The sequence below is a fragment of the Oncorhynchus nerka genome, linkage group LG17, assembly GCF_034236695.1.
Source record: "Oncorhynchus nerka isolate Pitt River linkage group LG17, Oner_Uvic_2.0, whole genome shotgun sequence".
NCBI lineage: Eukaryota > Metazoa > Chordata > Actinopteri > Salmoniformes > Salmonidae > Oncorhynchus > Oncorhynchus nerka.
This window is the reverse complement of record NC_088412.1, coordinates 41632063-41644090: the sequence shown is the minus strand read 5'-3', so window position 1 is coordinate 41644090 and position 12028 is coordinate 41632063. Positions and strand designations below refer to the sequence as shown.

General features: G+C 43.3%; 1 protein-coding gene across 1 annotated transcript; it reads left to right on the top strand.

Annotated features, from left to right (window-relative positions):
• Window positions 1–1036: 1036 nt before the first annotated feature.
• LOC115145268 (myc-associated zinc finger protein-like) lies at window positions 1037–12017 on the top strand. The gene is made up of 7 exons (XM_029686703.2): window positions 1037–2083; window positions 2664–2814; window positions 6773–7140; window positions 7303–7571; window positions 9683–9746; window positions 10404–10575; window positions 10756–12017. Exons 1-7 carry the CDS (start codon window positions 2051–2053, stop codon window positions 11079–11081), a joined length of 1383 nt encoding a protein of 460 aa, XP_029542563.1. The 5' UTR covers window positions 1037–2050; the 3' UTR covers window positions 11082–12017.
• Window positions 12018–12028: the final 11 nt, after the last annotated feature.

The window sequence follows — 12028 nt, the reverse complement described above, 5'->3', positions numbered from 1 at the left end:
GGCCGCTCAGCAAGGAAGAAGCCACTGCTCCAAAACTGCCATAAAAAAAGCCAGACTACGGTTTGCAGCTGCACATGGGGACAAATATTGTACTTTTTGGAGAAATGTCCTCTGGTCTGATGAAACAAAAATAGAATTGTTTGGCCATAATGACCATTGTTATGTTTGGAGGAAAAAGGGGGAGGCTTGCAAGCCCAAGAACACCATCCCAACCGTGAAGCACAGGGGTGGCAGCATCATGTTGTGGGGGTGCTTTGCTGCAGGAGGGACTGGTGCACTTCGCAAAATAGATGGCATCATGAGGTAGGAAAATTGTGGATATATTGAAGCAACATCTCAAGACATCAGTCAGGAAGTTAAAGCTTGGTCTCAAATGGGTCTTCCAAATGGACAATGACCCCAAGCATACTTCCAAAGTTGTGGCAAAATAGCTTAAGGACAACACAGTCAAGGTATTGGAGTGGCCATCACAAAGCCCTGACCTTAATCCTATAGAACATTTATCGGCAGAACTGAAAAAGTGTGTGCGAGCATGGAGGCCTACACACCTGACTCAGTTACACCAACTCTATCAGGAGGAATGGACCAAAATTCACCCAATTTATTGTGGGACGCTTGTGGAAGGCTACCCGAAACGTTTGACTCAAGTTAAACAATTTAAAGGAAATGCTACCAAATACTAATTGAGTGTATGTAAACTTCTGACCCACTGGGAATGTAATGAAAGAAATAAAAGTTGAAATAAATCATTCTCTCTACTATTATTCTGACATTTCACATTCTTAAAATACAGTGTTGATCCTAACTGACCTAAGACGGGTAATTTTTACTAGGATTAAATGTCAGGAATTGTGAAAAACTGAGTGTAAATGTATTTGGCTAAGGTGTATGTAAACTTCCGACTTCAACTGTATATATTCCTATTGCTATGAAGCTGTTGCACCTGCAGCGTGTATATTTACCTTTAAGATGCGTGTGATCTTGTTTTATTGCGCTCATACGTTTCTCTTGATGTCAGCTAGTTGGGTATTCTCAATATTATCTCACTATAAGGATGTTGTGATATGTAAGTTTGGAGTTCGGCAATTCTATTGCATTACTAGCTGTTGATTAAATAGGTATTTCTGTCGGCCGAACTGACGGAGGCAAGAAGGCGGGTGCACGGGTCTATTGAAAACAGCTTACGCCACGGAGGAGACGAGAACAGAGAGGAGGGTGCATAGGCTACACAAAATACTTTCCCTTTAAACAGGGGACACGGCGGCGGGGGATAGATAGAGAGGGGAGAGGGAAGATATTTAAAAAAATAAATAAAAGGAAGAAAGACAGCGAGGGTGGGAGGGAGAGAGAAATAGAAAAAAAGAAAGATGTCATCCTCTCGTTTGAAAAGCCGAGGCGAAGCATGGATTGCGGCCGATCAGGGACTCTCTAGCTAGGGACACGATTTTACGCAACACCGAGGCTTTGGAATCCACCACCGCTTTGGCCTCTCGGAGCTATCGAAATAAATGACTCTTCCTCCACGCATTTACCAACAACTGCGGACTTATTATTACTTTTGATATATTTTTCCTTATTTTCAATAACGTAATTTATGCATCGATTTGAGAATATAATTTTTCCTTGGGCTATAATATAAATATACAATGTAAATTGCATTGTAAATGCATCATTAAAAGCATGCATCAACCATTTTGTCGCATTTTAGTCATGTTGCATCCTTTCGTCCCCACACCATATAACAACATTTTAGTCTAACATCATTACTGTCATATAATATTGGCATATAACTGACAGCCTTTCAAAATTGATCATTCATCTTCAATAATAATTTATTTTATTGAATGCACCGCGATTTAAACTTCCACACAGAAATATTCACCTTTTGATATTTAAAACTGCAGAGAGGAACTAGGTAGGCTATTACAGCAGGCGGAGTGATTCATCAGTTGGCCCCAGCCTATGGTTGGTTGGCCCCGAGTCTCAGGGGGATATATATTTCTAGTTTTGACACCTGGAATAAAAGTATCTGACATCATCTTGCTTCAAAATGGATTCTTCTTGGAGTAATTTTCTGTTTCAGGTAAGTTTGTTTGTGTGTGTGTCAGAGAAATAGATACACATTCTGTTTAGTGTCTCTCTCATCAGAGTACTATGGCTGCAGAAGTGAATGCACTTGGGATCCTGGGATCATACACATGCTTATTATGTTTGTGATGTCATATAAGTTTTAAACTGACAGCTTGTCAACTGTGCCCCTTACAGATTTGTTGTAGTACTGCTTATGAGGGCAAGAGTAAGCGCTTGTGTGTGTGTGTGTGTGCTGACTGGGGTCAAAGGTGGCATGATCCCCCATTGATGTGTATTTCAGGTAGCCTAGTGGGATACCTAGTCAGTTGCACATTGGGCCAGTAACCGAAAGGTTGCTGGATCGAATCCCAGAGCTGACAAGGTAAAAATCTGTTGTTCTGCCCCTGAGCAATGCAGTTAACCCATTTCCCCAGACTCCTCTCTCACACACCCTGGGCGTGGAAGATGTAAATGTTGATTCAGAGGGGTTAAATTCAGAAGACACATTTCATTTGAATGCATTTAGTTGTACAACTGACTAGGTATCCCACTTTCAAGTTCTCAGCAGCTAATTATTGCTCTCATTTCCCCAGACTCCTCTCTCACACACCCAGTCTGAGACAGCCCTCCAATCAGAGCTGCTTCCGGACATGACTGGCTCTGCCCAGAGCCCCCCTACAGAGCATATAGCCCCTCCCCCATCCACAGTGGACACAGCCGCCCTGAATGAAGAGCCATTGCCTGGTGAGAATGCAAGTCTTGTGTCCCAAAAGGCACAATCCTTATATAGTACACTACTAAAGTGGTGCACTGTGTTTGGAATAGGGTGGGGGGTGCCATTTGAGACACAGCCAGGATCAGGTACATTTACATTACATTTAAGTCATTTAGCAGACGCTCTTATCCAGAGCGACTTACAAATTGGTGCGTTCACCTTAAGACATCCAGTGGAACAGCCACTTTACAATAGTGCATCTAAATCTTTTAAGGGGGGGGGGTGAGAAGGATTACTTTATCCAATTTACTCAACTCAATTGATCAATTCTACACAGTCTATAATAATATTAGAATAAAAATATATGCCATTTATGAGACACTTTTAACCAAAGCGACATACATACATTTTGTGTCTGCGTGGTCCCAGCGGAAATAGAATCTTGGCAATGCAAGCTACATGCTCTACTGACTGAGCCACAGAGGACCACTATGTTTATTCAATATTATTCCAATTCAATAAACACATGGAATCCCCAATAAACAACTAGATAGGAGGGGGGTGGAGGGGCAGAGAGAGGTTTTCTTGTTGTCAAGAGTCACAGCTGCTGCAGACTCAGCGGATGCACCTTGATGTCCTCTTTTTACATATCAAAGCTGAAAACACACACAATCCGATATCTCTTCAGCCCGACCCTGAACCATGGGATTTCTTACCTCAGGAAACAATGTCCTTTTCACACTAACTGTGTCTGTTGCATATGTTTGTGACAGACAAAGAGGGGTGGAGAGAGAGAGAAGGACTAAAGAGAGAAGTTGTGAGAGAGATAAAAAGATAAAGAAATGTAATTTTTAAAATGAGTGGATCGTCTACATCTGTGATGGTGAGAGCAGTACAACAATGCTAGATTCTAGTTTCTGCCCAGCACGCACATAATGTTCTGAGAACCATATATTTTTTGTCCTGTGGTTATTTTGCATGTAACCTTCCCACAGCTTTATGGGAATGGTGCAGGATAGTTGCTTGGCTTTGGAACATTCTTAGCACATTTAAGGAACTTGACCATTTTCTTGGTATTTCATTACTTTAACCAGGGGCACGACTTTGGTTTTAGAAGTGGGGGGGCAAAACCCGGCGGAGGGTCTGGGGGTCCTCCCCCATATTTTTCGGGGGCATCTAAAGCTAATTTCCTGAATTTCTACACAATCCAATATGACCCATTCATTATTGGTTTTGGGTGTGTTATGCCAAGCCCAGAGTGGCAACCCACTGGACGGTCGACCCCTAGGGCCAGGACTGAACCGTCCAGCAGCTAAAAATGGCCTAAATAGGTATCTCCCCTGACGTGGGCATGTTTTCAATAGTCTCGTTTTGTCATACTGTATTCCATATACGGCATGCAGACCTTATGAAAGTTGCCCAGTATACCATTAATATTGGAATAAATCTAGTGATACAAACTTGACATTTCTGCCATCCATTGTGACATTGTGGATAACCAACCTTCCAATGAATAGCAATGACGTGCAGGTGTTTGTACACATGCATATGAACACACTCTCATTCAAATGCACACATGGACACACACACATAAATAGATCATTAAATAAATAGTGCCATACATGCACTCAAACATATTCAGTTGGCTTTGCTGTTATGATTTTTGTTGTCCTAGATTTCTTTTGTTTTTTACATTGTTATTTTCTGTTTTCCTTTGTCTTTGTCTTTTGTTAATTTTGTTGGTTGTAGGTGCATGGGGGTCTTGGGGGTGGGGAGTGTTTTTATTATTATTATTATTATACTTTTTCTCTGGGGACTGTTGGGGGGGTCTCGAATGGTTGAGGGGCAGCTCTTGGGGAACTGAGGGGGGAGGGGGATCTTGGAGGGCTGGTGGACTGGAAATTGGGAGCTTTGGCCGGTTACTGATGGGTCACTGGTTGGGATTCCCGTTTTTGACCTTGTGGGAGATCTGTCGACGTGCCCTTGAGCAGGACGTTGACCCTGGTTGCTTCTGTGTGTCTCTCTGGATGGGAGTCTGTTAGATGACCAATGTGATGTAGTTGTTGAGCGGCTTCACTGCATGTTTTAAATATTCAATAAAGAAACATTTTAATAACTTTATTAATGGCAATGTATTTCTTAGATGCTTAGTTACACAGTTTCATTTGATAACAGTCTCCAGTATCAACATTTCCAAGCAAACAAAAACAGAGAGAAGGGAGAATCTGTAGACATGCTGAGATAAAATACATACTCTGCCGGAATTCAGCCAGCCTTCACAAGACCATAACATATGCAGATATGTCCCCTTTTGTGTTTTACACATCCTGCTGAGGAAGGACATTTCTGAGTGCATGTTATTCAGTTACACTGGCATCTAGTATGTTCTATGGATGGTCTTACTATGCAATAATTTATGTCTAAGATGATATGAACATGACCGTGCATTCAAACATATCTGTATCCATTCATCATCATCAATATCTTCTACCAGGTCTTTCTCACATTTTTTGTTTTACATGCTTTGTGTCGTCAGGAAAAGCCTCAATCAACCCTTGTTACAGTTTGGAAATCAACTTTGGAGGTTTGTCAGACTGCCTTAAAACAGTTTCGATCTTTGAAGCTTCGGGCTTGTCCAGGGTTTGCTGCACAGAGAGAATCAAGTGTTGTATCTGCTAAAATTCACCTCAGCTCCGTCACACACGGGTCTTTCCTGACTGCCTGACCCCGCTGAGACCTGTCACCATCTGATCCTCCTAAGATGAGGCATGACATTGAATTACCTTGGCGTACATTTATACTTTATATTATCCAAGAATAGAATCAATGGTTCAATAATTGAAATGACCATTATTCCCAGATCCCAGACTGTAACCTTAATCTTAAAATGCTGCCCTGTAGCTCATGTAGGTCTACCCATCAACTCAAGATGGAACTTTGTATCATTCACTGATGTTGTTAATATACTGCAAAATTCACCTGAGCTCTGTAGACTGGTCTTTCCTGGTGGTCTGACCCTACTGGGACAGCTATCACCATCTGATCCTGCTAAGACATGATGATCATAGTGTTCTGTACTGACGGTGCACCATGACAGTAAAGCCTGTAGAGCTGTTTATTACGGTGTCAGTTTTAAAAGTAGGGAATTAGCTGAAACTGACAAATCAAAAACATTACATTGCTATACTGACTCTAATAAAAACTCACATTCTACCAAAAAAAATCAGCATTATCAGTCTTCAATCATTTGGCCGCTGGTTTCATAGTTTGATTCAGGTCTAATGTGAATGAGGCAAAAATAATACCTATTTTTGGCAATCTAGCTCTCTGATGGTACATCAACTGGCGAAAGCTAGCTAAGTTCATGTACTTCTGTTGAAATGGGACAAAAAGGCTACAAAACATTTCAAATCAAATTTTATTTGTCACATATGCGCCAAATGTAGACCCTTCAGTGAAATGTTTACTTACAATCCCTTAACCAGCAATGCAGTTTTAAGTAAAATACCTACAAAAAAAAGAAATAAAAGTAACAAATAATTAAAGAGCAGGAGTAAAATATCAATAGAGAGGCTATATACAGGGGGTACCAGTACAGAGTTAATGTGTGGGGGCACCGCGTTAGTCGAGGTAATTGAGGTAATATGTACATGTAGGTAGAGTTATAAGTGGCTATGCATAGATAATAACAGAGAGTAGCAGCAGTGTAAAAAGATGGGGGGGGGCAATGCAAATAGTCTGGGTAGCCATTAGATGTTCAGGAGTCTTATGGCTTGGGGGTAGAAGCTGTTTTAGAGGCCTCTTGGACCTAGAGGAGCCCAATAGCTTACTTATTCAGTATGTGGGGTCCATGTAGGAATCCAACCCACAAACTCTACCCTTAGTTCCCTTTCAGGAGTTCCCTTCTCTCACACTTCTGTTTTCCCTCTTTCCCTTTCACCTCTCTCTCTCTCTCTCTCTCTCTCTCTCTCTTCCTCTCTCCTTTAGAGAAGGCCGTCTCCAAGCCTGGCAGGCCGACACACATCTGCAACACATGTAACAAGCAGTTTAAAAACAACTACAACCTCCGGCGCCATCAGTCGGTGCACACTGGCATCAAAATGAAGGACCGAGCAGCCAGAGAGAGGGAGGACGGGAGCAAGGGAGGAGGAGGGGGGAGGCAAACAATCCCTCTCTCCCTCCTCCACCTTTCTCTGCCCTCTCATCCTCCTCCCGCAGAATCCCTCCCCCAACCCTCCCTACTTGGAAACCAGGAGGGCCAACCTGTTGCGGTGTCCATTGCCCCAGCTACCGTCACCATGGCTGCGCCCCAGGTGCTCCAAGCTGCAGTTGTGGTTGCTGGGACAATGGTACAGGTTGGTTGGTGCCTGTTTTGTCATAATTATTGAAGAATAATTTGTTGCTCCCTTTGCCTTTCTCTCTTTCCTCGTCTACTTTATTGTGCAATGTAACAGAGTAGCTACACTGACCCCACAGCCAGCACTAGCCAACTGTCCCTTTCTTCTCATCAAACCTAGAACCAGAACCTGGGGCCTCAACCCAACCCCAACCCTAGCCCCAACCAGGTGAGGAAGAACCATGCGTGTGAGGCCTGTGGGAAGGCCTTCCGAGATGTGTACCACCTGAACCGCCACCGGCTTTCCCACTCGGACGAAAAGCCCTACCACTGCCCCATCTGCCAGCAGCGCTTCAAGAGGAAAGACCGCATGAGCTACCATGTACGCTCGCACCAAGGAGGGGTGGAGAAACCTTATGTCTGCCCCCACTGCGCCAAGGGATTCTCACGGTGAGAAGGGGTATGACTGGGTGGGGGTGGGGGTAGGGGAGGGTTCAATTGTGAGACAAGTATACACACATGCACATACAGTTCCAGTCAAAAGTTTGGACACACCTACTCATTCCAGGGTTTTTCTTTATTTTTACTATTTTCTACATTGTAGAATAATAGTGAAGACATCAAAACTATGAAGTAACACATATGGAATCATGTAGTAAGCAAAAAAGTGTTAAACAAATCTAAATATATTTGAGATTCTTCAAAGTAGCACCCCTTGCATTGTTGACAGCTTTGCACACTTGGCATTCTCTCAACCAGCTTCCTGCACATTGGCTAACCGGGCTATCTGCATTGTGTCCCACCACCCGCCAACCCCTCTTTTTACGCTTCTGCTACTCTCTGTTCATCATATATGCATAGTCACTTTAACGATACCTACATGTACATACTACCTCAATAAGCCTGACTAACAGGTATATAGCCTTGCTACTCTTTTTTCAAATGTCTTTTTACTGTTTTATTTCTTTACTTACCTACCTACACACACACACATACCTTTTTTCTCTCACCATTGGTTAGAGCCTGTAAGTAAGCATTTCACTGTAAGGTCTACTACACCTGTTGTATTCGGCGCACGTGACAAATAAACTTTGATTTGATTCATGAGGTAGTCACCTGGAATGCATCTCAATTAACAAGTGTGCCTTGTTAAAAGTTACTTTGTGGAATTTTTTTCCTCAATGTGTTTGAGCCAGTCAATTATTTTGTTACAAGGTAGGGGTGTATAACAGAAGATGGCCCTATTTGGTAAAAGACAAAGTCCATATTATGGCAAGAAATGACAATCCATCATTACTTTAAGACATGAAGGTCAGTCAATCGGGAAAATTTAAAGAACTTTGAAAGTTTCTTCAAGTGCAGTCGCAAAAACCATCAAGTGCTATTATGAAACTGGCTCTCATGAAGACCGCCACAGGAAAGGAAGAACCAGAGTTACCTCTGCTGCAGAGGATAAGTTCATTAAATTTACCATCCTCAGAAATTGCAGCCCAAATAAATGCTTCACAGAGTTCAAGTAACAGACACATCTCAACATCAACTGTTCAGAGGAGACTGCATGAATCAGGCTTTCGTGGTCAAATTGCTGCAAAGAAACCACTACTAAAGTACACAAATAAGAATAAGAGACTTGCTTGGGCCAAGAAACTTGAGCAATGGACATTAGACCAGTGGAAATCTGTCCTTTGATCTGAGTCCACATTTGAGATTTTTGATTCCAACCACCGTGCCTTTGTGAGACGCAGAGTAGGTGAACGGATGATCTCCGCAATGTGTGGTTCCCACTGTGAAGCATGGAGGTGGTGTGATGGTGTGGGGATGCTTTGCTGGTGACACTGTGATTTATTTGAATTCAAGGCAGACTTGACAAGCATGGCTACCACAGCATTCTGCAGCGATACGCCATCCCATCTGGTTTGTGCTTAGTGGCACTATCATTTGTTTTTCAACAGGACAATGACCCAACACACCTCCATGATGTGTAAGGGTCATTTGACCAAGAAGGAGAGTGATGGAGTGCTGCATCAGATGACCTGGCCTCTACAATCACACGACCTCAATGGTTTTTGATGACTTGGACCGCAGAGTCAAGGAAAAGCAGCCAACAAATGCTCAGCATATGTGGGAACTTCTTCAAGACTGTTGGAAAGGCATTCCAGGTGAAGCTGGTTGAGAGAATGCCAAGAGTGTACAAAGCTGTCATCAAGGCAAAGGGTGGCTACTTTGAAGACTCTAAAATCTAAAATATACATAGATTTGTTGAACACTTTTTTTTCCGGTTACTACATGATTCCATATGTGTTCATAGTTTGTCTTCACTATTATTCTACAATGTAGAAAACATTTAAAAAATATATATTTAAAAAACCTTCAATTAGTAGGTGTGTCCAAACTTTTGACTGGTACTGTATATGTACATGCACATTTTTGTGAAACTAGTCTGGAGTTCTAATAGAATTCAGTTCTAACTGACGTCTGTAGTGCATGGGTAGCACTATCGACGAGATAAGACACAGATAAGACACACGTGGGGTCTTAATCCCTTCTCCTGTCTGTTCCAGGCCCGACCACCTCAACAGTCACGTCAGACAGGTGCACTCCACTGAGAGACCCTTCAAGTGCCCGGTAATCCTCTTTTTTCTAACTCACTTTAACTCTATCACTCTCTCTTTTTCTACTCTCTGCATGTATTTTTGACCCCCACGACGAATCTCTCTCGGTCCGTTTGTCTGTTAGTTAGTAAGTCAGTCACACGCGATATCTCAGATGGGTTTTGCCATAAAGATCAGTAATTTACAAAATTACACTGAATGGCCAGATGGTGGCACTATAACCAGCTAACTTTGAAAGGTCACTCCCCTCAACCTGTTTGACCTAAAGTCATGAAATTCGGTACATAGGTCCTTCCTCACAAGGATCACATTTTACTCAGGGACCCATAAGGTCCGCCATGATGGATTTGACACTATTTTGTGAAAAACTTAACTCCTCTGGCACCGAATGACCTATCTGCATGAAACTGCATAATTCGTTGGGGGATGACATTTTAACTCTTGCCTTGTCCTTTCTCCCTATTTTCAACCTTGTTTCCTGTTGTATGTCCCTTGCTTCTCTGTATACACTGTATGAATTGTTTTATAGGCAATGTAATGACATTGATCTGCCTAACTTCTAAAATATAATGGCAAAGCAACATTTCCAAATGCCCAAGATACATCAATGGTTTTGTGTGTGTGTGTGTGTGTGTGTGTGTGTGTGTGTGTGCCCGCACGCACTACACAGACCTGCACGTCTGCCTTCGCCACGAGGGACCGTCTCCGTGCCCACCTGATTCGCCATGAGGAGAAGGTGCCGTGCCACATCTGTGGCAAGCTCCTCTCTGCCGCCTACATCACCGATCACATGAGGGTCCACAACCAATCACAGCACCATGCCTGCCACCTCTGCAACCGCAGTGAGTGGACTTCCATGTTATTTTATAAATGTGTGAAAGGAGAGTAGAATACCTGTGTAACGGAGGTGGTTACAGTTATCCCTCTCTCATTCCTCAATGTCCTTATCTTTTGTTCCTCAACTTTTCTTATTTCTCAATGCTCTCCCTCCCTCTCTCTTCCTCCCTCTCATCTCCCTCCAGGCTTCACCACCCTCACCTACCTGCGTGTCCACGCTCAGAAACACCATGGCCAGGAGTGGAAGGAGAGCGGTGGGACACGGGGCATGTTTGGCGGGGCCGGTGCCGGCGGGGTGCTGCTGTGCCAACTGTGTGGGGTGCAGTGCAAGACACCCACCCAGCTCCAGGGCCACATGGGCACCCACGCCGTCACCCAGGTCCAGGGCGAGCCCAGCAGTAGCCTCGCGGGGACCGGTACCATGGCTGTGGCCGTGTCTCTGTCAGGCAGCTCAACCGTGGGCCTGCTGGTCACTGACTGCTCCAGCATCGCCCCCCATTCTCTCAGCTAGCAGCCAGGCCCATTGGAGGGAAGGGGGAGGGGATGGAGGTAGAGGGGTTTCATGGAGACTGCAGTCAGGAGAGAGGAGTGGATGGGGCTCTGGGGTGAAGTTTCCCCTTAGTACAGATGTAGGATCAGCTTCCCCTCCCACAATCCTAACCTTAACCATTAGTGGGGAAACTGAAACACTGACCCAGGATCAGCATATAGGGGCATTTACCCTCCAGTGGATGTCTATGTATGTTATGAAGGCCAAAGTATGCTGCAAACCAGGTCCCCTTTGTATTTGATCCTATTTAAAATGTTGCTGTTTATGCAACAGTCACTTTCTCAACTGCCATTGGTGGACACGAGAAAGGGGAGGAAAGGAGAGACCATGGAATCCCCGTTTTTTTTTTTTTTTTCCAATTAAATTCTACTGAACGAAATATAACGTTTTCCGGTGCAAAATGCCACTTTTCCATTCACACAGAACACAAACTCCCATAACAATGTTTGGGATTTTACAAATACATCGCCATTTATTTTCCTTGGAAATATTCATTATACAATATATGTTCACCCAGACGCAGTATGAGCTGTGATCCTACAATGGCTTTTAGCTTTTTCAAATGAACTGTCTCCAAGAAAGGACTGTTGCCTTTTCATCAGAAATATGTCATCACCATGTAACTTTACCCTATGACTGATAGACAGGTGGCATCAAATGGGTATTTATTTGTATATTTGGCCACTGAATGCTCATCTTTCTTTGCTTTTATGATCTTGTTATTACTCTGGATGCTCTGATTTTTTTTTATTCTCTCAAAAATGCATTGGTCTGGAAAGTATTTGTACTTTTGTGACACGTTTTTGTGAGACTGTATTCTTGACTGTTCATCTGTTGGTGTAGAATCTCCTCTGTTATTAACGTCACTGTATTAAAGCTGTAGTATGTATAACCTAATTGCGCTTGAT